Source organism: Epargyreus clarus, unplaced genomic scaffold (assembly GCF_041222505.1).
Source record: "Epargyreus clarus isolate Ecla_fem2 unplaced genomic scaffold, WU_Ecla_fem_2.2 ptg000034l, whole genome shotgun sequence".
Taxonomy (NCBI): domain Eukaryota; kingdom Metazoa; phylum Arthropoda; class Insecta; order Lepidoptera; family Hesperiidae; genus Epargyreus; species Epargyreus clarus.
Genome location: NW_027332239.1, coordinates 11951942 through 11979797, shown reverse-complemented (window position 1 = coordinate 11979797; position 27856 = coordinate 11951942). Strand labels below are relative to the sequence as shown.

The 27856-nt window shown below is 35.9% G+C and overlaps 1 protein-coding gene across 4 annotated transcripts; it reads right to left on the bottom strand.

Moving 5' to 3' along the window:
- Positions 1 to 17930: 17930 nt before the first annotated feature.
- Positions 17931 to 27695, bottom strand: Art7 (arginine methyltransferase 7). Of its 4 annotated transcripts, none has more exons than XM_073091169.1 (9): positions 27544 to 27695; positions 26987 to 27231; positions 26392 to 26637; positions 25813 to 25991; positions 25030 to 25255; positions 23706 to 24481; positions 19688 to 19836; positions 19078 to 19237; positions 17931 to 18079 (listed from the first exon to the last, which is right to left on the bottom strand). In XM_073091169.1, exons 1-9 carry the CDS (start codon positions 27600 to 27602, stop codon positions 17960 to 17962), a joined length of 2160 nt encoding a protein of 719 aa, XP_072947270.1. In that variant the 5' UTR covers positions 27603 to 27695; the 3' UTR covers positions 17931 to 17959. The 4 variants fall into 4 exon arrangements, with proteins under 4 accessions (XP_072947270.1, XP_072947272.1, XP_072947271.1 ...); XM_073091171.1 differs by having other exon boundaries at positions 19688 to 19839; positions 27544 to 27559; XM_073091170.1 differs by lacking the exon at positions 27544 to 27695 and adding an exon at positions 27324 to 27462 and having other exon boundaries at positions 19688 to 19839.
- Positions 27696 to 27856: the final 161 nt, after the last annotated feature.

Below are 27856 nucleotides of genomic sequence, written 5' to 3'. Positions count from 1 at the left end.
AAATATCTGCTTTAATTTAAGTTTATTAACTAATAACAGTAGGTGCATAATAAAAGTAATAGGCATGTCCACATTATCCCACACAGTCGGGTAAAATATACTGTGTACTTACCTGTGAAATGTAATATGTATTGGTGACGCATTGATGAATTTATGATTTTCCCACCAAATAATTTTATAATAATTTCAGTTTCTTTTCGTTAAACCCGTAAGCTAATTAAAATAAACCTCTAATTAATATTAAAATTAACCTAATTTCTATGTAAATAAAACTTATCATACAGATTGGTAAAGATTGCAAATTTCTTATTAAGTATAGACCTTTAAAGTGATTTTTTGCATAATTTTATCACATCTATTAACGTTTCTTTATGAGGTTACTGGCTGGGTCAAATTACAACTGACATTGTAGAACTAAATCCATTTTGAAGCACTTTTAATTCTAACATTACTGAAAATACCCGATGTTCATACATTGGATGATTAACTGCTTGCTTAAAAATTAAAATTCGTTTACATCTGCAGGCATTGGACGTGCTAGATACAGGACGTAGGAGACAATATCATATTCTCTATACAATACTTTGTCTACCACGGTACGCATCTTCTAAATTGCTTCACTAATAATAAAATTCGTAATTTCATTACCATTAACTTTGTGTTAGTACACCCATCAAAATGTTTATTTCAGACTTTCTCCATTACTCGCGAATAAATAGAGCAATAGATCAGTACTTTTGCTCATGAATACAGATAATTAGGGTACAAATCCCTTCGCAATTGAATAGAACGAATGGTTAGACATGAACGAATGGTAGGACGAGAACGAATGATAGTACGAGGACGAATGTTAACGAGTAAACTTTAATACAGACTTTTCCCGCGGAATTGACCTTTTTCAATAATAACATGAACAAAAAATGCTATGTTATGTCATCAGATCACAGCCTTCTAAGTATGAATTAAAATCCCACCAAAATGAAACAGCAATTTTAGTTTACCTGAACAAACATTTTTTTCAGTTTTATCAAATAAACTACGTACCTAAATCCAGCCAACCTTCGAAGTCTGAAAATCCTATATGAACTAATCCTAGAGAAATTAAAATACATAAAAAACACCGTAAAATATATACAAATGTCGTAACCAAATATACATACAAAATTTACCGAAACCAATTGATCGGTTTTATCGTAAATTAGCGTCAACGAACACGACGAACACGAACAGTGGCACATAATTTATGTACTTACTACATTTTTTTCTTTTTTTTTTTATAATATGAGAGTAGCAGACGAGCATGCAGTCCACCTGATGGTAAGTGGCTACTGCCGCCCATGGACATCTGTAATCAACCCCAGATAGGATTAGATATTCCTGCCTGAGGTCGGCCACAGATGCGCCGCTACCCCTGAGGACTAAGCTGGAACGCCTCGGAAAAGTCTATCTCCTTTACCACACCCTTCAAACCGGAACACAGCAGCGCCTAACACTGCTGTTATTAGGTAGAAATAGGTGTGGCGGTGGTACCGCCGAAGTCGAACCACAAAGTGTTCTACCACCTTCAAACTTACTACATTACGACTAATAAATAAACTTAGATAATGACATTCATTACGTTACAGACAACCACATCAATTTTATTTCTATATATACATTAATTGATAGTACGATTCAGGCGCCAGTGTGTAAATAGAAACAACATCGCTAACTAAGCTGTTATCCTTCAGGTTACCAATAGACATTATTTATGTTGGCCAGTATAGGGTTAATTGGTTAAGTGATTGTTATCTGAGATATTGAATAAAATGAAGTCCTTTTCATGCTATCTTGATTAATAAATTAATATTAAACGGTTTTCTGTATAAATAATCACCTCTTCAATAGTAATTATTAACGTACCTACCTTTATTACGATACTCTTGTGTAATGATTGTAGCGAACATAGCGATATAGTTACATAGCGAATCTTAATATTAGTAGTATTTACATTGCGAAAAGAAAAATGACACTCGCTAGAGCTTTTTGTAGTATAGTCATGTATCATTTTTATTTTAATAATTTAATTTTTTTTGTTGCTGTTAAGTGCTGCTGTGTTCCGCTTTGAAGGGTGAAGTAGGAAAGATATAAATATCCGGCGTTGTAATATTTGCCGCCAAAATCAGTACCCTTACCATGAGTTTTGACGTTTTGACAAATATTACTGTTTTGGTATTTGTTTACGTATCGGCCCATACTGTTTTCAAGTTCTGACACAATCCGCTAGGGGCGCTGATTGGAATTTGTATGGGCAAATACGTAAACAAATACCAAGACAGTCATATTTGTCAAAACGTAAACACTCCTGGTAAGGGTACAGGAAGCAATCTAATATTGTCTGAATATATCATAACAATTGATATGAAGCATTTGAAAGAATATAAGACTTTTATGCGATCATATGCGTTGAGTAAAACTATTATTTTCATACTAAATCGACGCTTCAATTTTATTATTTGTACAGATTACGACCTAAATAGGAAGGAATATAGCAATGATAGGTTTATAGCAATGATGCAACAGTCAAACCAAGGAGAGTTCAACCATCCTCTAATACCTGAACATATCAGATACACAGTGATTGAACGAGACTAAAGTAGCAATTCCGTTGATTTATACACAATATATATTTATAATTACAGTGGGCGCTCGTTACACCAAAGCGCAATAAGTTTGCACCGACGTGAGCAATTTTCATCTATCGCTGTTGATAAGGTACCTGTCTCATCGCCATCGATACATAGGTTAGATACAAAACGATTATAAAAATACTTACGTCAAAATATTCAGTGCCTAAGCCTAGGATTTCTTATGATATCATATTATATGACGTGAAATTGAAAATCTTCATAAAGTGATACGTGGTAATATAGCTCAAAGCGATACATAGATTTTTTTTGGGATAGAGTATTTAATCAAATGTAAGGATACGGATTAAAAGAAAACCTTAATAACTTATGACGTCAAAGACCAATACTTTTCTGTCTCTATACGGATCTCTCTTCATATCACATACATGTTAGATATAATATTTAAGTCTGTCCTTCATACCTAGAGGGAATATATGCATACTGTACCATGAAACGACTGTATATTATACACTTATTGTTATTACTATATAATTAATCAATCCATTGAATAGTTTGCCTTAAAAAGCTGCATATTAGAAATTGTCAAATTCCGATCTTTACTTGGAAAAAAATTGGTTACGTCGAGTATTAATACTAGTCTTATTCTACGTAGCTGTAATCGTTAATAGCTTGTCTCCTGGCCTGTAACAATCAGCTTATACGAACGAGGACCGTTTATCGCGGTCGGCAGGAGCGTATTAATAAGAATTTTCTTCGCTTTAAACTTTCCTGCTAGTTTGCTATAATTAAGTTGATAACCCTTCATTTGTTTACAATGTTAACGGATTTCCAGGGTTTTGTACATCTATTATTATTACATTTTATACTTAACTCTATTTAGTTGGCATAATAAGGTTGACTTGCGTCCTTTATTAATAATCAGTTTCTATTATCTAACATCACACAACAAAAAATAAGCTGCAATTAGACATTTCTATATAGGTAAGAACTAGCGATGGTCGTTGAATCAACGAACTAGTTAAATCAACCGTTGACTAACTTTCAACGAATTGACGTTAATCCGATAGAAATTAACTAGTTAAATTCGTCAAAGACGTTTACTTACGTACGGAACGTTTCGTTATTTTCAACGTAAATCGTATTTTGTTTAGTATTAAACTTACGTTAAAAATAAAATAAAAAATATTTTTTTTTACAATATTTGAGTAGCCGACGAGCATATATCTAGATTGTCGGTATAATGACATTATTTGAACTCCGATTATGTAGAATATATCTAATAATTTCCTAATAAATAAATAATAAAATCGATAATCAATTAATAAATAAATATCGAGAATCAATTTATATCAATTCTTAATATTTATAATACCGTTTATTATTGATGCAAGTTGAAATTAGTAGCACGTTAACTCGTTGACGAAATTAACTAGTTGATCAACTAGTTGATCATTGGAAATTAACGTTGACGTTTCGTGGATGCTAAAAATCGAAAACCACACGGGGAACTTCATAATGCTTAATAATATACGACATTAATTACCAACCGATATTTTATATAATAATTTATAATACCAATTACTCCTGTTTAACGATTTCTTCCTTAATTGATTAAACGGCACAATAGCCAGAAAAAAAACTAAAACTTGTAAAACAAGTGATCGACATTTAGATAACATTATTAAAACAAGATACTGTAACGCCGCCTTATATAGCATCGGTTCGCTCGCGCCTTTACCTACGTCTCCGGCGCCGCGAGTTGCGTTCGCTCGTTCCCCCGTTCGCCGCGCCAGTCCGCTTTACGCCGTCTTTATGAATACACGCTTTTGTGCAAGTACCAACCGACTATCATTCCGTGTCTCCCGCCCTCAGTTGAATCATTTACAGTGGCGTCCCAACTCGTGGCATCTAAAGGATTTTTAGAACTCACATTCGTAAATTAATTAGTGTTAACGATCGTGTTCAACTGTGTTGACACGCCTGTGACTATAGTTTATCGTGTTCGTGTACTTGTGTTAAGTGTTAAGTTTTAAACATGCCTCGACCACGTCGTAAGAGACAATCCTTGGACAGTGCAGAGGGCACTGACAAGAACTTGGACTCGTCATACGAGGATCGGCTGGAGCCGTTGTTGTCAGCGTTCGCCAGAGCTCAAGCTCAGTCGAATCGTGAGCTTATTGAATCTATTCTGAACTCGCACACGCTCAACCAGAGCTCTACCAGCCCTACGTCTCCAGGCATGTCATCAATGGTTCAGACTGGAAACTTCGCGAATTGTACCGCTCGTTTCAACGGATCAAAGCAGGACTCAGAAGTCGTAGAAGCATTCGTCGACGCTATATGTGTGTACAAGGAGTGCACTAACATCAGTGACGACCATGCACTACGTGGCCTTCCGATGCTCCTAGAGGGAGAGGCCGCTGTTTGGTTCAGGGGAGTTAAAGCGTCGATCGCATCGTGGGACGACGCACTCAAGCGCCTACGTTCAATGTATGGAGCTCCTAGGCCTCCGCATAAGATTTTTAGGGACATCTTCGCGTCAGACCAGCGCTCCGAACGTGCAGAGGTCTTCGTGACTCGCCTCCGTGCTCTGATGGCGAAACTACCCTATACCATCGAAGAAAGAATACAGTTAGATATGATTTACGGTTTACTCAACAACATAATTCGTGAACGTGTCAGTAGAGAATCCGTTCACAGCATCGAAGATTTGATAAGTAAAGCCAGACACATAGAGGACACCATCAATGAAGCGCCAGCGTATCCAAGTACCGTCGGTACTTTGCGCGGTTTTCATGTGTATCAAAAGAAAACGCTCCCTTCGTTCGCCGCGCGCGGCTTTGCGGCGCCCGCTTTGAATACAAGCGTGCCGCCGCCAGCCCTTTGTAGCGCGCCGCCGCCGACTTTGACCGCCGCCGCGCCGTCGCCCGCCCTTTGTGCGAGCGTGCCGCCGCCGCCGGCCGTCGCGTCGGTTAGAAGCGCGGGAAACGCATCAAACGCGCCGGTGCTGACCGCTACTTCTACGAGTGACGACACGACTAAAGTAGTAAGACTTTCGTCGAGTGCAGGTAAACTTTTCTGTGTTTATTGTCGTAAATCGGGACATTCGCGCGATTTGTGTCCGAAAATTAAAAGTAAGAGTGAAGTGTCCGGTTCTCAAATTTCGTGTTACGGTTGCGGTCGAATAGGTGTTATCCGTCCTAACTGCGTAAAATGTAACTCTTTCGCGTCCATTAATGTTTTACAGAACTCTAACTCGGGTTGCAAATGTTCGAGTGATGTTTCTATTTGTAATCGTTTAAATCATGATTCTGTTTATGTTCGTAATGTTACAAAAGATAAAATGTGTAAAAGAAATTTAAAAAGTGTAAGGTTCAAGGACACTTGTCTTCACGGCCCGAGTCGAAACTCAAACGCATGCCGACAGCGTCCAAGGCTAATGATTTTGAGTCTTCAATTTGTGATAACATACCTACTCGCGAACTTTTGCCTCTGGAAGACAAGTTACCTTTCAACGGTTATAGTAATAATGTATCTAAGAATGATGTTGTACCTACTTATGCATGTTTGCCTATGAGCGGAACGGTTTTGCGGACGGGGCGACCGACTGAATCGCGTGTTTCAGATTCTAGTAAGGGCCGTCCCATTCTTTATATCGAGATTTGTGGTAATACCGGTACGGGTTTAGTTGACACGGCTGCCAAGCGTTGCATTGCTGGAGCCTCACTTTATGCACTATTCCAAAGGCTAAATTTACCTTTTCGCGATAGTGTCATGTCAGTGAAGCTCGCGGACGGAGTCGTTCAAACACTGGATGTCAAACTAGTACATGTAAAGGTAAGGCTCGATCGAACTGATGTAGTAATACCTACCACCTTCGTTATTTTTCCGCACGCCGTCAACAACGAAACTCTTCTAGGCGTCGATTTCTTGCGCAAAGCGCGCATTACTATTAACATGCATCGTAATACATGGTTCACGGCTGATCGACCTCATGTTACTCACCGCTTGCACTGCGAGTCTTTCCGCAGTCTTATGGGGTGTGCTTCCGCGGATTTTCTGAGGGCAGACGAGGGTACGATGTTGGAACCAGGTGAGCGTACAACACTTGCTGAAGTACTTCAGGAGTATGAAGACGTTTTTAAGGAAGGGGGAGGTCCAACACCGTTTGCTGAGCACCGAATAGAAACGGGTGATCATCCTCCCATTGCAGTTCCTCCTTATCGCCTCACTCCAGCTAAGAGGGCTATTATGGAAGCCGAGCTCGAGAAGATGTTACAGCAAGACATTATTGAAGAATGCGAGTCTGCATGGGCTGCGCCAGCATTACTCGTTCCAAAGAAAGACGGAACTTACCGTTTCTGCGTCGATTATCGAAAGCTTAATGCCGTCACCAAGAGTGATTCCTATCCATTGCCGATCATCGACGACCTACTGCAGTACACCGGTAAGAGTTGTTACATGAGCACGATAGACCTTCGCGCCGGGTACTGGCAGGTGTGTGTTCGAGAAGCCGACCAGGATAAAACCGCTTTCGTCACACCTTTTGGGGTTCACCGTTTCAAACGTATGCCCTTTGGCTTACGAAATGCGCCCGCGACGTTTCAACGCCTCGTTGACCGATTTCGTTCGGGTTCTTCTCTCAAAAACACCACAGTCTTAGGTTATATCGATGACCTTATTATAATTTCTGACTGTTTCGTGAAACACCTTGAGGATCTCCGTGCTGTATTTGACCGTCTTAGAGTCTTCAACCTCCGAGCCAACCGGGATAAGTGTGTTTTTGCTCGGGAGAGTGTGAAATATCTTGGTCACATCATAATGCCTCAAGGAGTATCACCTGATCCTGATAAGATCAAGGCCATAGCTGATATGAAAGAACCTACATCCGTAAAGCATCTCAAGAGCTTCTTGCAGACCAGTTCTTGGTTCCGGAAATTCGTGCCAGAATTTTCGAAGGTCGCACAGCCTCTTACGATGCTCACTAAAAAGGCTCAGTCTTGGATCTGGGGTGACGCACAAGTCAATGCGTTTACAGAACTGAAAAGGTTACTCACCTCAACGCCAATACTCGCCCAACCGGATTATAGTTTGCCGTTTGTTATCCGCACTGATGCCAGCAATTACGCCTTAGGCGCCGCTTTGCTCCAGGGGGAGTCATCACGTGAAGAAAAACCCATTGAGTACGCGAGCCGACTTCTCACGCCAGCAGAACGTAATTATTCAACGACCGAGCGGGAGGCTCTTGCCGTCGTATGGGCTTGTGAGAAGTTCCGAGGATATATTGATGGACATCCAGTTCGTGTTGCCAGCGACCATCAACCGCTCAAGTGGTTACTTACCCTGAAGTCACCAACCGGTAGATTGGTACGATGGGCCATGAAGCTCCAGTCTTTCGATCTTCAAGTCGATTACACACCGGGAAAGGCCAACGTCATCGCGGATACGCTGAGTCGACCGCCCTGTGAAGAGGATACTCGCGAGTCCTGTGGAGTATGTACAGTTATCGTAGAGGTACCTCGATGGGATGCGACGAACGTCCGTCAATCTCAGCTCGATGACCCCGAAGTTTCGAAGATCCTTAAAGACCTGGAAGGAAAAGATGAAGTAGCTCTTAAAACGTGGACCGAAAGAGGATACCACCTTGTTAGAGGAGTGTTGTACAGGTACATCGAGGCTGACACCGAAGAACCGCAGCTCGTCGTTCCTGAAAGCCTTAGGAAACAGGTTATGTTGGAATGTCATGATTCTCCAACTTCCGGTCATGGCGGTATAGAGAGAACTCTCCACCGCATTGCCGAACGTTTTTATTTTCCCGGGATGCGTCGTTATGTAACAGAATATCTCAAGACTTGTGTAGAATGTCAACGCTACAAGCCGAGTAATGTGAAACCAGCTGGGTTGCTCCAAACACCAGTTCCGGCTCAGCGTTTTGAAGTTGTCGCCGTCGATCTCTTTGGGCCTTTACCCAAAGGACCTCTAGGTGAGAGGTGGATCCTGATAGTCGAGGACACCACAAGCAAGTGGGTGGAACTCTTTGCCCTCACCGAGGCCACGGCCATGATCTGTGCGAAAACATTAGTCAATGAAGTCTTCATGAGGTTTGGACTTCCGAGGCGTATGATTTCTGACAACGGTGTGCAATTTGTAGCCGATGTCATGCAGCACGCTATGTTTGTTCTGGGAGTCAAACAAAATCTGATACCTCTGTACCATCCAGAAGCTAATCCCGTGGAACGGAAGAACAGGGATTTGAAAGTCCAACTCGCCATATTAGTTGAGAAGGAGCACCGACAGTGGGCCGAAGCTTTGCCGTTTATCCGGTTCGCTTTGAATACTTCGTTGACCCAAGCAACAAAGCAGACTCCTGCCTTTCTTACTTTTGCCAGGGAATTGCGTTCGCCCATCTCTGTTCAAAGTGACCTTCGAGCGATAGTTGAGACCGAGAATTATGTCCCTCAGATCACGCCTTATTTGCTCAAGCTAGCCGGTATTCTCTCAGATGCTAAGGAAAGCATCGAGAATGAGCAAGATAAGAGGAAACGCGTTAAGGACAAGACTCGTCAAAACGCCGAGGGTTATGTTCCAGGCGACTTAGTCTTGTTACGCGGTCATATATTAAGTAGTACTAGTAAGGGGTTCAGTTCAAAACTCGCCCCACGGCAAGATGGTCCGTATGTTATAACTAAGAAGGTTAGTCCAACTACATACATCTGTCTCGTTGTGGTAGACCTGACGAAATTTTGGGGAAGTACCACACCAGGGATCTGCGTCGATACCACGCTCGTCAGGACGATCAGCCGGAGCCTGTATGTCCTAAAAGACCGCGCGGTCGTCCTCGTAAAAACCCTGTCGCGTAAGTTTTACTGGTGTTTGACCTGTCGTGAGGTCACCTGACTAGGTCAAAAGGGGGAGACTGTAACGCCGCCTTATATAGCATCGGTTCGCTCGCGCCTTTACCTACGTCTCCGGCGCCGCGAGTTGCGTTCGCTCGTTCCCCCGTTCGCCGCGCCAGTCCGCTTTACGCCGTCTTTATGAATACACGCTTTTGTGCAAGTACCAACCGACTATCATTCCGTGTCTCCCGCCCTCAGTTGAATCATTTACAATACACAATTATTTCTACAAAACATTGATGGCTTTATCTAAATACTAGTCTTAATAATGCCATCAATAATATTACTATAGGTGCTTGATAATCCTGTAGATAATTTGAACTTGAAGCGAAGTTACTTTCTGTTTTATTATAAGCTTTCATTATAAACAAATGTAACGTGAGAACGTGACTCTCCCCATAAAATGACAACAGCTCAGGCTGTATCTTACCACGAGGTTCGGTGCACTTCACACATCTTTCAAAACCATATTAAATGGAAGAACTAATACTTGCATGTACCTATTAAAAATATATAGATATATATTTACTCATATCATTCTTATTTTGTGTTGTTATTCCAAGACACGTATTTTATACATTAAATGGTACTTAATACTTATTATTTTGCAATTATAGGTATTTATAAGAATATTAATTAAATTAATTTCATTAAGCCCGGTTTCTTAACCACAACGTGTAAATTATCATTTATATTAGAATCAATGATTTTATCGCAATATTATCTCTATTAATGTTAAATACTGTTATTAATCGAATCAATTGACCTTTTGTTTGCATCATATTCTCATTTAGCGGTTGGCAGTACATATTTCAATAATTACCTATAATACCTATATAGCCGAGGTTGGCAATAAATTGATGCAATTATTCAAAAGTGTGTTAACAATTTTATTATAGGATACTTTATAAACAATTGGACACCTCGATTCGATAGTGCAGTACTTTGTAAAAAATTAAAAAAAGATGGTCACATGTCACTATTATAATTTAAAATTGTATTTGGCAATAAGGATATATATAAGCAGTATTAATACAATTTACAATATTTTATTAACCCACTATGGAAGGTAATGTTTTACGAGTGTATGTTTCAGGTACACTCAGGTATGTATATTTTATATCTCATTATTTGGCACGCCCTGTGTCCCAAATGTCTCGACGGATTTTAACTTGAAGTGTCCTGGGATTCGTCTGAATTGTGTAGAACATAGACTATACAAGCAGTTGGGTTTTGTCCAATAAAAAATTAAAAATATCTATAAAAATGTAGAAATAACAAACTGGTCTGTCAAGTTTTCAGCAAATAAATGCGATATTGCTTACCAGATGAGTACCGTTTCAAATGATTCCTAGTGCCTTAGATCATCATCACATAGGTAGGTAGTGACGTTAGTCAATATAACCGCGGGCAGCTAGATATTCAATTTATAATCTTAACGATAGAATAAGGTTAGGGCGCCGCGGGCGACGGCAAAGGTTAATCGGAATGTGTTCTGAAACACGTCACAGTATAAACGAGCCATTATGTCGTGATGCTATTGAGAAATCCCACTTGATGTATGAACGACAGTGTGATGCGTCACAGAAAGAATATCGTGTAGAAAAGGTCCGAAATGTACCCGTTCCACATGACAATAGAAATGACAAACAATGACATGTTACACATAATACAAAAAATGTATAATTATCCACTTAACGTCGAGAACGGCGTCATTCTTATCATGGCACCCAACTAATCTGAAGGCGAGTGGAGCCCTTCATTATGAATTTAAGATTTGACGGTATTTACTTTCTTTCATCATCATCATCATCAACCCATTAACGTCCCACTGCTGGGCACGGGTCTCCTCTCATAATGAGAAGGATTAGGCCATAGTCCACCGCGCTGGCCAAGTGCGTATTGGTAGACTTCACATACGTTTGAGATTTTTAATTTCTTTATTTTTATAAATCTCTCAGGTATGCAGATTTCCTCACGATGTTTTCCTTCACCGTTTAGCTAGTGATAATTAATTTCTAATACGCACATAACTTTGAAAAATCAGAGGTGCGTGCCTACTTTTTTTCGACATTAGGTATTTATACACGTAGATACAATTGAAATAATAAATGCATGTGTCATGTTCACAACTCCTTCATTAGCACACGTGTACTTTCTGTATTGTATCTAATCTATGGTCAAACTAAGCTGTCTTGGAGGCCTCGAGGACAGTCTATCCACTTTGTCATTTCGCGATGCCCTGTCAGCTCGTGACAGCTGGCGACCTGATCAATCTGTCATAACGGTCAGTAAGTTGCAATGCGTAATGAATCTTTTATTTTATCTTAAAATGCAAAGATAATACACTTAAGAACCTTGGTGGACTTGCTATTTGAAAAGTGACATATATTCTTAAGTGGCTAATGTTTTGCAAATAAGTATGTCCTTATTATTATAGAACAAGGGTTTTGTTAAAGTATTAACGTACATTTTTTAAGTTTTATTTTTTGTATTTGAAAAAAATATTTTAAAGTGTTTAAAAATAAGGTTATATTACTTACATACGAACGGCAAAGTTTATTTATACCTACGTACTTTTATTTTATTTTAAACGTTTCTTTTTTATTTACAATTACAATTACTCAATTCATAAAATACAAAGTAATAAAATAAACTACAAACTAAAAAAAAAAGAAACTTATTTGCAAAATATACAAGAACACTATAAATAAAACAAACCATATAAAATTGCCGTGCGAGAGTAGGTACTTCTAGCTTACGTACTTCTTAAGAGTAATTAATTAAAAAATCTTTTATATGCAACATTGACGCATACAACTTCGACTCGTATTAAAAATACCTACTGATATTTTTTTCCGAACGTGGCCAAAATATAGGTATTTTTTCAAAAATATTATCAGAACCGAATTCACAAACGAAGTAGCATCGTCAGATAAATTAACGCCGATTAATCATTAAACAACTAATGATTTACTCAAATTACAAATATAGGTAAGAGCTAATGAAATTAATGCGTGTAATAACTAAGCTGAGTATGGTATAGTTATGTTTCTAAGATGCATCATCCCATTTAGCGCGTAATAGAGCGTTTTTGTCGTGAAACCTTTATGGATGAGCATTAACGTTTTATTTATACATTTAATAGCTAAGAGTTATTTTGAAAAGTTATCATTTAAATTACTTTTTTTTCTATAATATAGAAGTAGCGAATTGATAATAGGTGGCTACTGCAGCCCATAGACATCTATAATCAAGTACAGATAAGACGTAACTGCTACACCATGAGGGTTAACTTATAACGCCTCGGAAAAGTATGTCTCCCTTAACGAATCTTTCAAACCAGAACACAGCAACGCTAAGCAGAGATGGGTGTATGGTGGTACATCCATAGTCGAATCGCTAAGCGTTCTACCACCTTAGAAAGTGTTATTAGAAGCATATAATAATTATCTTCAGAGACTAACTTCATCCTATAGGTATTTCTGCTACGCGCACAGCTCCTGTTTCATAACACTGAGCGATAACAACTCAACAAGAAAGCATAACTTCAAAAATGAATATTAATGACATCACATAAATATTTACACAGGTAGGCAAGTAAGCCTGAAGCCATACCAAAACTGCACCATTCAATGCGATTCACGCACAATCGTACCATCCTTCTTCACCACATAAGGTGTGAGCCGGAAAAACTGACAAGGCAGCGGTTTAAATACATGACAAATTGCAACTATTAGCGTCGCACTCATTTGGTAACTGTTCATCCATAACAATAATTGTGGCATGCCGTTCGCTTCGTGGAAACCGCTTTCCATTCCTTTGGAATACTAACTGCAAGTAACTGCGTATGGAGTAGGCGAGTGAGAGCCTATTTCAAGCTATGACCCACATAATTATAGAGCTAGGAGCAAGGGTTCTGCAAAAACAGTAAAACTCAATTTCTCGCTAAAATAAATGCCACTTTCTAAGCTTGTCGCAGACGCTCATTCGCATGATGCCAAAACAATCGTTTTATAGTAGTATAAGTAGAATCATACTAAATGATTAATCTTTAAAATAACCAGAGATTCTTATATGACACGCACATATACTCTAAAACTAAACGGTTGGAATGCAAGAAGGAAGATTGGAAAGTAGATATAAATATAACAGGGCGTATTTCACAAAAATCAAGTAAGCTCCAAATAAGCTAGTTGGAAAATACGAGAACCTGTGTACCAAATAGAGATGTTATTTGGCGTTTCAAATATTAATTGAGCAATAAATTTGAACGGACTCTAACGTCAAACTATTCGATAAATAATTGATTCTCTACACAACTTTACTGAGGCATTGCAAAAGAAACCATTAGGATTACAATTATAAATCTAATAATCCAGTCTCTAGTATTAAAACAGGTGAGAATACTGAACCAGCGCTGGTATTTATTGCTTGTTCAGGGCATTTTATTAACTCCATATAAGTAAGAGTGATCTATGATGATGAGTCGGAATGAACGAACTAAATGCACCTTAAACATCAATTAAGAAGATTAAATACAATGTCTGCTCGAGCGAAATAATTTCGAAAGGTTTTTGCGCCATTGCGCACTTTATGACATTCTGTGCGCATTTTGCAATAATTACTCTGATCTATTAAAGGCACAGATGCTCTGTTACCGCCGATGCGGCACTATTAATATATTTAGTGACTTTATTGAAAAACATAGTTTTGCGGTAAAAACAGTATGAAGCTGATAATCGGAAATGTAATTTATAGAGCTTACATTATTATTAGTAGGTAATCTATTAGTAAACGCGAAAAAATGTTTACCAACGTACCATAGTATAATTAGTTCAGAAATTCTTACCTTACATAATTAGGTACTGAGTTCGATATTGTGTATTTTGTTTTGTCCCTTAAATAGTTTAAGGTAAAAGTGAATGGATACTTTTGAACGACGAATATTTAAATATGTATTAGAACCTTAATGCTAACTTTTCAGATTCAAATTAGGTACCTATATAAGAAACCACTTAGGCATGCAATCCACTTGATGTAGAGATGTAGAGTTATACCGCCATTAGAACTGCTTCGCCAATGCATTAACATTACCATGAGTTATTTAGCAAATTAAAACAAGTTCTTAGCAAACCTCCTCATAATTTACCAGCCCAGGAACTCAAAATAGGACACATAACAGTTTTCGCACCTTACATTAGATGCACGCCTCACTTCCAGCTAATCCCGATAGACATCTTTAGCCCGTCTAAAAATAGTAGAAACTCATTAGCAGTCTACCAAGAAAACCTTCGTGTGGTTACGAAGTTACTAATTTACTATGACGACGGATATATAAGTATATAGACCTCAGAACAATGACTAGTATTGTTCTGAGATATATACACTAATCACTATGATTGACAATGCAGAGCGAGAAGATTTTAATTAATATATATGTAGTTAAAGCAGTGATAGCCTAGTGGTTAAGAAACTCGGCCTCTCGATCGAGGGGTCCGAGGTTCAAATCCCAGGCACGCTCCTCTGATTTTCAAAGTTATGTGCGTATTAGAAATTAATTATCACTTGCTAAACGGTGAAGGAAAACATCGTGAGGAAACTTTATTTATAAAAAAAATCTTAAAGATATGTCAAGTCTACCAATACGCACTTGGCCAGCGCAGTGGACTATGGCCTAATCCTTTTCATTATGAGAGGAGACCCGTGCCCAGCAGTGGGACAGTAATGGGTTGATGATGATGATGATATGTAGTTAAAGCTATAATTCTCTGAACGCGTTAAGGTCATATCTTTAGGTACAACATAATAAAATGTGATACATAAATTAAAAAACGGTAAATATGAAATACCTATAACTGTGAATATAAAAATAATTCTACAATCTTTGTATGCTTAAGTTTCAAACTGTGTAGGCTATGATTTGAACTGGACTTGATTAATTCATTATTTTGCGGTTTCTATTTCTACATCGAGCAAAAGCTTACTCACGTTACCTTCCATGTAATAAAATCGTTCTTTTCTTAAAGCCTGTTATAATTAAAAACAAAACTATCTCAGTATTAATTCTAGTCTAGATAAACTTTGCAGTGGAACAAAAAGTGCTCTTCCGTAAACCGACACAGATCTACTGGATCCGAGAGCGTCTATGGAGGTGACCGCTAAGCTGATTTTCTAATAAGCTATAAATAATTAATTAATCGTGTGAGTCGCATTTGCGACTATGTAATGAGTAGTTGCGTGAAGTGGTGGACAAAAAGCGTACTCGATGGTTGCGGGCGAAGAATAACAAAGTCGCGGGTTAGGCTCGTGCCAGACGAAAGATTTTTGTTTTATGAATGTCATTCATAAATATTTCAGTCTTATATAGATAATATTTTAATTATCTTTAAATAATTAAGATGACGACAAACAAGAGTAATGACTTGTGTAGCAAATCAATTTTTAATCAATTCTGTTGGACATAATGACACGATGTTATTTATTACTTTTAGGCTCTACGATTTTAATAAGACTTTTTTAAGCCTGTAAGCTCTTATATTTTGATTATTAACTCCCACATAGGTACCGCAGATTAAAAACATACCTTAACCTAAGTCTTTATCCAAGTAAAAAAAAACATTCAGGACGTCACTAAACTCTCAAGTATGTCGTTACTTCTGTCTCCTGATCACCATTTAATATTAACTATTAAACCGATTATATCTATATATCGTTCGTCTATAACCAGCCTTAAGTTTTTCGTACCGTAATGCGGTAGGTGAGCGTGCCAGGACGGTGGCCGACGACCAACACATCTAGTTACCATACATCTACATCCGCGGTTCATCGCGGCCTACGGCTATCAAGCTTCTTGTAGAAATCGAACAACCTTTTTGTCTTGCTCCTTATCCAGGGCTTAACTGCTTTATGGCGCCTTAATAACGCCTGACAAAAACCGATCGCCATATCGCTCCAACAGGAATTAACGTAGATGGTTAATGTTTTAGCGTCAACATCCTGTTTATGCATTGAGACATTATATGGAACATAAAGTAATATAACCCATCACAGATGTATATACCTAAGTACAGTATTATAAAATAACAAATTCGGTTATATAATTTTCTACACTTTACACTTCTACTTATCTTTCCACTATCACTTGAGATCGGAGCGTGTGACGTCGCATTTATAATAATATTTGTAAAATATGTAAGAATAAAACAGATATCTAGGAAACTCTAAAATATTGTTAACTATTTAAATTAAAAAAGAGAATTTTGTAAATGGATTATCTATCTATATAGTGACGGGCAGGATTCCACTCAACGCAGGTCTTAAGTTATCAAAACGATCGTTATCGTTTCATAAGTTCTATAATATACGAGTATTCTGTGCTTAAAGACGGAAATAAATTTGAATGTGCTGAATCCAATTCAAATTATGTTGTTAAGATGTAATCCACCCACAATTTGAAAACTATGTTTACCTCCCACACAATCATTTATGTTAAAACGGCTCGTAAACCAGCTATAATAGCTTTGTGGCAATTACTATCTATATACAATTATTTCTACCAGACAATGTAGTACAATTTTGCAATCTTATTATAGCCAAGTGATATTACGGTTATACTTTTTATAAGTACGCCTTGATGGTAAGTATTCACTGCCAGCAATGAACATTTACATAGTTCGCGAAAAACTGCTAGTCGGCTCTGAATATAGAAATGAGTCGCGTCACCATAGCAAATTGTCTGACTACACTCGCAACAAGTTAAGAGCGAACTAGCAGTTTGGCGCGGATTATAATTCTGTCCATATAGACCAGGGCTTCTACCTGAAACCCATCACAGATGTATTGGCACTCCTGAGGACTACGACGATCGCCTGATTATTATGTAATTGTCTAAAGATTTTTGGAACGCTTCTTACATATTACCTAACCCTTTCTCTTATCTCTCCCTCTTTAATCTTTTATTTTCCTCATTCTGTGCATTTCTTATTTTGCTATTTTGTTGTTCTATACAAGCTGCAAACATATTAAAGTTAACACCCTACCCTATTTCACTTGCTACTGTATTTTGTTGTCTTAAAATCAATGGTTGTCTGGAAGAGATCACTATTTTAGTGATAAGACCGCCTGTTGTACCCTTAATTATTTGTTATTGTTGTTTATTTTATTTTGTCTTAGGTGTGCAATTAATTTTTGTATTCTATTGTATTTTACATTTCCGCCTTATCACACCTATTATATCAGACTACTTTAGCACCTTCAGTGCTATTGTACTCATAGTTCTTTGTAAGCAAAAGTAAAACGAACGACTTTAATTGGAATAGGAACGAAATTCGAAGCCATCGAATTTTATTGGTAGTAAGATACAAAATAAAACTCTTTATCAATAATAAAACTATGTTTTATTACATTTGATTCATAAATGCCATGATTTCATTAGCTTTCTACATCTTCTGTGAGCACCAAGTCTAAGGTCAAGTCGAACTGGCCTTTCTCCAAGTCAGAAGCTAATTGGTAACTCCATTTATTAGTGTTGTTCACTATATGCGTTTTACTCTGAAATAAAAATAAAATATAAAATTGGACAAATTAAAAATAAATAAATAGTTCGCCAAGTACGAATCGAACTCGCACATGGAGGCTTCATTATTTTTTACTTAAGTCTTAGTAATAGGGTTTCGTTTTCACCCTTCTGGAAACCTAATATACAAAATGCCGTACGGTATCCCTTATTCTACTATGTTCTTCACTTACAGGTACATAACGGAATTTAATTTATCGACTTAAACAGTTTGATCAGAACTAATTTTGACAGAATTTGACACGTAAAGCTACGTATAGTCTGATTCATAATTAGGTGTCCAAAATGTAAACAAACAAATGTCAAATCAAACAAACAAATGAAGAAGAAATAAAAACTTTAACAAACTCAACAAAAAACGAAAACTTTACAATTATTCACAATTTAACAAACGCGCTATGTAAACGTTAATATATTCGAGTTCAATTACAATCACGAAAATGAATAACATCAGCTACGAAACTTAAAAATGACGGCACAAGAAATGTTCTGGGTTCCGATTGTGTTACCATTATCACATTTTAGTTTTCTACCATAAACCTTGTTTTTTATTATTATTACTGTATGGAACGAAATTGAGGTAATATAAATATTAGAAAATGTGAATTGATCTTAATTTGTTTAGATTATTATTTTATTATTGTTGCATTAATTTAATATTATCAAAAATAAGAATCTACCATTTGAAGGGTATGTTCTTGATAGGTCAACACCTTTGTTTACATTTTGGACACCTAATTATGAATCAGACTATAGCTATAAATAATTGATAAAATAAATCACGAACACTTTACTTATCATTTCTTTTACGTTACGTAATAATAGTACCTAATATATATTAGCATCTGTTCTTGTAAGTCTTGTCAAAATCAGCTTAATTGTTGTCAAAATGAATCTTTTAAGTAGCACTAGTTCCTACTCTTGAATTTGTAGCATAAACTCAAGGCTAAATCTGTCCTAGGCAGATACTCACAAGTATTTTCACAGCCTGCCTCGTATGTTCGTCCCACACAACCCGCTGGCCCACGCTGGGCCACTCGCTGGGTCCAGCGCTCACCGGCTTGCCGGAGCCCCTCCACACGGCCCACACCGCGAACCCGTTTATTGAAGCCTCGCCATCTCCTTGAGACTCGCTGAAAACAAAAAAAACATTATTTTTACGACCGCGAGAAATGTGCTGATTCGAAATCCGGCCAGGCAATTAACTAAGTGACAAATTGAAATTACTCGTCTAGATTATTATGTATTCGTTTTTGTGTTACATGATAGGTATGTAGGAATACATAAATATTAAAACATATACCCTCATAGATTATTATTTATATATGATATACCTAAATTAAAATTAAAAGGTGTGAATGAAACAGTTTCAAAGTCGCTCAAAAAATTCGTCAAAATTGTCACATAAAAAATCACAGAATCCACTTCATACAATAATGATATGGGCGGTGCCTAAAAAATACCCTGAACATGCACCAGGCGCAAAAGCATAACGTGTGTCTTATTTATCCCCTAGCGGTCAGCCATCCAACCCGACGCTAGCAACTGAAATATAAGAAACGAGTTAATCATTTTATACTTACTCAATTAAGAATGTACCGTCAGCAGCAAACTTCGGCTTCAATTGCAGCATGTTGACCTCGAGCAATTTTCTAGGTTGTCCGCGGCACTTGCACGGGTACTCCCATAGAGGCTGCGCCTCGATTTCCGCGTCACTTATCGTTCTCGAGCTCTGCTGAAATAAATTCACTTACTAACCAGGGAACTGTTATACAGGGTGAATCTCCATAAAGTGCACATATTGAAACATGTAAAATTAAACCGCATTTTGTCGACAAAAAAAATATAAAAAAAAGAAAAAAAATTTTTTTTGGGTTTTACGATCTTTTGAATTTTTTTTTGGGAATTGTGCACCTGAAGTAAATAAATCGCTATAACTTTTAAACTAAGAGGGTTATCAGGTTCAAACAAAAATAACAATGATTGCCAATGACAGGCCGTACTGATCCATGAAAAAAAAAACAAAAAAAAATCATCTTCCCAGGAAAAAAATGTCAGATTAGTGCAAAAAAGCACTTTTTTAGGTAAAATTTTCAGTAATCATCAATTTCCTCAAAATAATCTAGGCATTTTATTTTTTTATTATTGTTTAATGCAATTCTACGTCGTATTAGCTTTCAAACACTAAAAAAACCACACCTCTAACTCAAGTATAAAGTTTGCTAGGAACGTTTCAAAAAAGATACTCATGACGCGACGCACGTGCGCCCTAATAAAACTGGTATAGTCCGACCCATAATTAGATGTCCAAAATATAAACAAAGAAAACTATCAAAAATATGTTTCAATGGTAAATTCATGGTAGTTTCTTATTTTTGACGATATTAAAGTGATAAAACTGTAATAAAATAAATCTTTAGTAATTAAAAAAAAAACACTAGTTTGTATTAAAAATGTTATTTATTACCAACACCCTTAAAAACTGCCTTTGTTTAAGCGCTCGTAGGAAACTTTATACTTAAGTTAGAGGCATGCTTTTTTTAGTGTTTGAAAGCTAATACGACGTAGAATTACATTAAATAATAAAAATAAAATAAAAAGCCTAGATTATTTTGAGGAAATTCACGATTACTGAAATTTAACCTAAAAAAATTGCTTTTTCACACTAATCTGACTATTTTTTTCTGGGAAGATAAGCTTTTTTGTTTTGTTTTTTTCATGGATCAGTACGGCCTATAATTGGCATTCATTGTAATTTTTGTTTGAACATGATAACTCTTTTAGTTCAAAAGTTATAGCGATTTATTTACTTTCGGTGCACAATTCAAAAAAAAAACTTCAAAAGGTCGTAAAACCCAAAAAAAAAATTTTTTATTATTTTTTTTATTTTTTTTGTCGACAAAATGCGGTTTAATTTTACCTGTTTCAATATGTGCACTTTATGGAGATTCACCCTGTATAATAGTAGGTACATAAAATAGATAAAGCAATGCAACAGTACTTAAGAATCTCGACTAAATAGTACATTACGATACGCGTGGCCAAAGTAGCCTATTTTTGCACGGCGTGAAGTTAGCGCCCGAGCGCAGCGAGGGTGCTAAACGCCGTGCAGATAGTAGGCTACTTATGTCACAAGTATCGTATACTATTTTATAGCACTCTGTGACCTAATCCCGCATTTTAGCCACGTATTTCTGTGTCCAAAGTAGCCGATTTTTACACCGTACGAATATTAATACACTACCCTCACAGTTGAAAAAAATAAACATAGCTATAAACGTTTCATACTTTTAAATGCCATTTAAAAATTAAAAGTGAGTAATGAGTATTTTGTTTAAAGCTATAATTATTTTAATATTTTATTTTGGAAGTATTTATAAATGGTTTTGCCATTGTGTACATACTAAGCAATAGCATCACTATAAGACTAACTATTGGGCTTTATCGAATTTTATTGTTTGTTTTGACTGTGTTTGTTTTATTTTCGCTACACACCATAGTAGGAGATATTTAAATTAGGAATCGTTATCAAAATTAGCCATAATACTACTCCAGTAGAATCTCGACTAAGCGACCTATTTGTTATCGTATTTGTGGCATTCGGATTATCGAAAATTTGGATAATTGAGTTTATGAAGAAAAGCTATTTAAACCGATTTAGGAAGGTGATGTTTTTCGACTATATGTTTGTTACGTATGTATTTTTCATTCTTTGGCAAACTCAAACGACTTCATTAATTTTGATACATGATGTGTCGCTGAATTCGTCTAAATTGTGGCGATAACTTAGGTTATATTTTTAGCATTCGGGTTTTTGTTTTTTATAGTAACTATTTTGTTGCGATTTGGCGACTTTCCGGAATTTAAATGCACAAGTCACACAAAATGTGGCTGATCTGTAAGGGTTATTACAAAGTTACTTGTTCACGTTTCACAATCCGAACAATCGCGAATATTTATAACTAAGGTCCGGATAATCGATTTTCTACTGTATCACTAGTATTAGTTATGTATTAGTACATTATGTGATTGCTTATCATATGTTTCTTTAATACGCCTGTATGTAGCCTAAATGGCTTGATAGATTTCGACGTATGTGTGGTGTTAGATTTGTCTTTATCACAAGTGCAGAATAATTACTAAATTTTCTAAATTTCAATGGTTTTGGTTGTGTCACATTTTTATTGCTTTTTTAGTTCATAATTTTTAGTTTCAATCATTTATAAGTTTCAAAATAATTATCATATTTTTTCGTTATTTTTTCGTATAATTATCATAATTATAATTATTTTGAAACTTATAAATGATTGAAACTAAAAATTATGAACTAAAAAAGCAATAAAAATGTGACACAACCAAAACCATTGAAATTTAGAAAATTTAGTAATTATTCTGCACTTGTGATAAAGACAAATCTAACACCACACATACGTCGAAATCTATCAAGCCATTTAGGCTACATACAGGCGTATTAAAGAAACATATGATAAGCAATCACATAATGTACTAATACATAACTAATACTAGTGATACAGTAGAAAATCGATTATCCGGACCTTAGTTATAAATATTTGCGATTGTTCGGATTGTGAAACGTGAACAAGTAACTTTGTAATAACCCTTACAGATCAGCCACATTTTGTGTGACTTGTGCATTTAAATTCCGGAAAGTCGCCAAATCGCAACAAAATAGTTACTATAAAAAACAAAAACCCGAATGCTAAAAATATAACCTAAGTTATCGCCACAATTTAGACGAATTCAGCGACACATCATGTATCAAAATTAATGAAGTCGTTTGAGTTTGCCAAAGAATGAAAAATACATACGTAACAAACATATAGTCGAAAAACATCACCTTCCTAAATCGGTTTAAATAGCTTTTCTTCATAAACTCAATTATCCAAATTTTCGATAATCCGAATGCCACAAATACGACAACAAATAGGTCGCTTAGTCGAGATTCTACTGGAGTAGTATTATGGCTAATTTTGATAACGATTCCTAATTTAAATATCTCCTACTATGGTGTGTAGCGAAAATAAAACAAACACAGTCAAAACAAACAATAAAATTCGATAAAGCCCAATAGTTACTCTTATAGTGATGCTATTGCTTAGTATATACACAATGGCAAAAACATTTAAAAAAACGTCCAAAATAAAATATTAAAATAATTATAGCTTTAAACAAAATACTCATTACTCACTTTTAATTTTTAAATGGCATTTAAAAGTATGAAACGTTCATAGCTATGTTTATTTTTTTCAACTGTGAGGGTAGTGTATTAATATTCGTACGGTGTAAAAATCGGCTACTTTGGACACAGAAATGCGTGGCTAAAATGCGGGTTTAGGTCACAAAGTGCTATAAAGTACATTTCAATTTCAGCCCTATGCATTTTAGTCTATTAAAGTCTATTACTAATTTTAATTAAATTATTAGTTATTATGTCCACAGATAAAGTTAAAATGTAAAAACATATTAATAGAATAGAATATACAATTTATATTGATTTTAAATTTTGCTGTTTATTTAATTCAAAATTGTTGTACAGTTTGACAAAATCAATGCCTATTATTTTTCTTACTAATACTGTACCTCGACAAGATCATCAAAAACAGCCATATCAATCCCTTCACAGATTCCAAGCGGTATCCTTATTTTGTGTAAATCCTGAAATTCCACAGGCATCCCCCAGAACTCGCATGTCTGCGGCATAATCGTAACATTCTCTTGCAACTTGCCTCTATACTGGTGCAATAGGTACGCCATCTTTAAGTTCTCCCAAGGTAGTATCGCACTGCTAAAATTTGGATCACAAACAACATTCGTCACTTGTTTTAGTATCTCATCATCTACATCTGGTACTATTTTAACATTGTCTATGTTATTCTCTCTAATATAATCCTTGAGTACTTCAACATGATGATTTGCTGGCTCTAGTATGTAAACATCCTTCGCTCCCATCTTTGCTGCAGCCATCCCAAGAAAACTGCTTCCATTTAGGTCTAAAACAACAGCATCCTTGACTAAATCTTCTCTTATCTGAGCGAGGTACTTCTTACTGCGTCTCCCGTCATTTAAGTACGACACGTGCGTCCTTGACAACGTCATATGCACGCCACATTCACAGGCCGGTCGGTTATATTTCTCATGCTTATTTTCTGAATCTTCTAAATAGAACCACAGAGAATATTCATCTTGGCAGGATACTAATGTTACTTTGGAGTTCTTTTTCACTGTTATTTCCTTAGGGAGGTAGTAGACTGCTTGCATCCAGTGGTCGCGCCATGGTATGGTGTCTTGCGGTCGTTCAGAAGATATATTGGCGTCGGGGTGACACCACCAAGGGGCACAGCTTAGACAAATTTTACCTGAAAATTAACAAAATAAGAATCAAGTATCACTAATGTTTATCTTATAATTATAAACATTCGCTTCCTAGAAGATTCTACACCTTTCTGTTAAATTATAATATCATTTAATATAATACAATATTGTAGGCATAAACAAAAAGGCGTAAATATATATAGTGTATATTATTCTGGAATTGAAGGACTTCATTTAATTTTATTACTGTGTCATATAATCAGTGTAAATCATCTACTTAATAGGAAACTTAGGTATAGAATAGTTGTAACTGATAATCATTTCTTTTAATTCACACACAAAGTTACAAATATGTCACAATATGCCAACAAGTTCATTAAATTGAAATTATCTATATAATTATTATGCAAAATGTAATATTTGTACAAGTGCCAAAACTTCTATAATTAAGTATAATAAAGTTGTAATGCACATAAATTATTTTATAAATAGACTCATAATTTCTTAAAATAACTTTCTAAATTATATGTATATACAATATATTAAAATAGATATAGAAGAAGAAATATAGAAGAAAAAATAAAGGACCAACCTTCAGGATCCATATTAAGCTCCCACCACATGAACACCACCTGGGCTTTCCCCGTGTTTGTCGCCACAAAGTTATGTTTCGCAACCCTGTTCATTTCTAAGGGAGTGCGGCCTGACCAGTCATAGGAGAACACAGGAATCTGGTCTGATATTTCCCTAAAAGCGTACCGCGGCAGTTGCGATAATTGGATATCATGTACTGCTGCTGAACCTGGACAATCTCGCATCTAAAATAAACCAGAAAAAATGGACCTATTAAGTTTTATTCATTATAGTCCGTGTAAAACTGCTAGTCCACTCTGAATATAGAAATGAATCGTGTCGCCATAGCAAATTATATGACTAAACCTGATCAAATAACTTCAGAGTGGACTAGCAGTTTGGCGCGGACTATACATCTTTACAACTGTAGTCTACCAAAATGCATTACAACACACAAATAAACTTTTCACACTCTTCACTATTTTTAACATAATTTTATTATTACATTGACTTGTATGTATCTGGGCTTCTGGGCATGTAATGGATTCTCTGAACTCAATTTTTACCCACTTTGAACACTCAATTAGTAATTTAAAATTTTGAACTTTTATCAAATAAAATGTGAATACAAAATTTCAATAATTTTGTCCCATTTTTGTTGTCAGGTAATCCTAATTGTTAATACAATTTTCCTAGTACCACTTTAGTGTGGTTTTAGTTTTTTAATCTTTAATTATTCTTATTAACTTTTGCTGTAAATTTCTGATTTTCTAATATCTTTTCATTAACTATCCTTTACTACCTTTCGTGGTGTCCGTAGCACGACCTCCAAGTCTTCATCAGCGAGATCATTGAGTTTGTTCCACTTCTGCAGAGTGGGAGACTCCACAACCTGTGCGTATATCACTGCAGAGTCTGGCACCACAATACAGTCTTCCTCTAGAAGGTACTTGTGAGCATGGGAGAATGTTGAGAGAGCACCTGGAAAAACAGATGGGTAATATTACATAGAATTGTTATTATTGATAGAGCTCATTGTAATATATGGTGAATGACAATTACAACAACCTTTTAGAACCCTAATTGTTTGCTGTGAAGAAGCAATAGTTTTACCCAGTAGTTCCTTATATAACATTGTAGGTGATCCCTACCGAAGGTACTAAAAAGATTTTGAGATTTATACCACCATTTGAGTAACAACACCACATAGAAACTGTATTGTGTTCCGGTATAATGAATACAATAAAGAGTATAAGACATTCTTATATGAAGTGATCCAACTAATTATTGGGGTCAATTACAGATGGGCGACAGTACCAACATACCACCTGGTTTACAACATACTTGTTTACTATATAAATATTATAAAAAATTGACATACCTTCACCAATCAATTCAGTGTCAAAAACTTCAGTGACCAATATATTGGCTTTATACTTCATGTCACCATCTTGACCAACCGTCAGTTCAGTAGACCGCTTTGGTATCACGGTAATCTTGTCCGCCACTCCATTCCTTTGTAGAATCTTTACACAGCACTCTGCCATCGGCTTGAATGCTTCACAGGCAATGATGGAGTCTGCTCCACACTTTGCGGCCATTATTGATAGTAACCCTGTACCTGTGCCTGAAAAAAATATATAATTTTGATTGATTTGACGGATAAAGTACCAGAAGTCAAGTTTTGTAGTAGGACAATTATATATATACTTTCATGGTACACATAAAAATAACCAAAGAAATTGTTTCATACAATTTAGTTTTTTATTCTCAAATATGTTTTGAATGTCTAAATAAAAGTCAATGTCCAATTTAATCCATTCAGGATTTATTTTTGTAGTTATTAAAGATATAATTCTATAATAATTTACAACATTTTTATTCTTTCTTTAAATGTATAAAAAATCAAAATCAAAAAATCATTTTTTTACCTAAAAATTCTGTGAGATAACTTAAAAAGCATTTTCACACCTTACCAATATCTAACACATTAGCCTTTTTCCCGGCAGCATGCATCTTCTCTATAGCCAGTTGCAATGCTCGATAGTACTTCTTGTTCCTCTCGGTGTCGTGGAGCATGTCTGCGAAGGCTGACCGCGCGATTTCCTGGTGGAAGTCGTAATCCTCGTGTTGCACGTCCCATTCTGTACTTCCAGTAATTGGATTGCGTTTTTGAGTGAATACTTGCATTTTTTCAACTCGGATAACTGCACTTTTTAATCTGAAAATGAAATAAATCAAATAAAATATGTATGTACAACAATAATAACGTTTCCAATTGGCTATTGCCGATTTTACTATTTTTTTATATACTTCATTTAAAAAGTTTGCTCCATCCTTTACATAAATATGTGGGTTATAAAAAATGTTTTAAAAATTCAATCATTAAATGAAATAAGCTGCTTGGTTTTTTAAATTTAACAGTTCATACTCCTAAAATTATGAAGTCTAAAACTATTTGGGTCCAAAATCAAGGAGGTTCAAATAGCGAAAATATCCTTTTTTGAAACTATAAAATTAGAAATATCCATACCTTCTGGGCAAATAAACTACACAAAAGATATTAAACTTTTGAAATAATAATCTGCTCATTTATACATTGTTAAATAAAAATATTTTTATAAAAATAAAAATAATTTCTTTTATTCATTCAAAAATAACCAAGGCCAACGTGACTGCAACTGTCAAAACTCAAAAATGTCAAAGTCTGTCAAACTAGTCTGTGGTTCGAAATGTAGATAAATGTAGATTATATTCGAAAATTTAACCTCAGAGTAAAAATTATTTTTTTTTAACTTGACATAGCATCAAAGATATGGAACTTGTAATAATAAATATTGTAATAA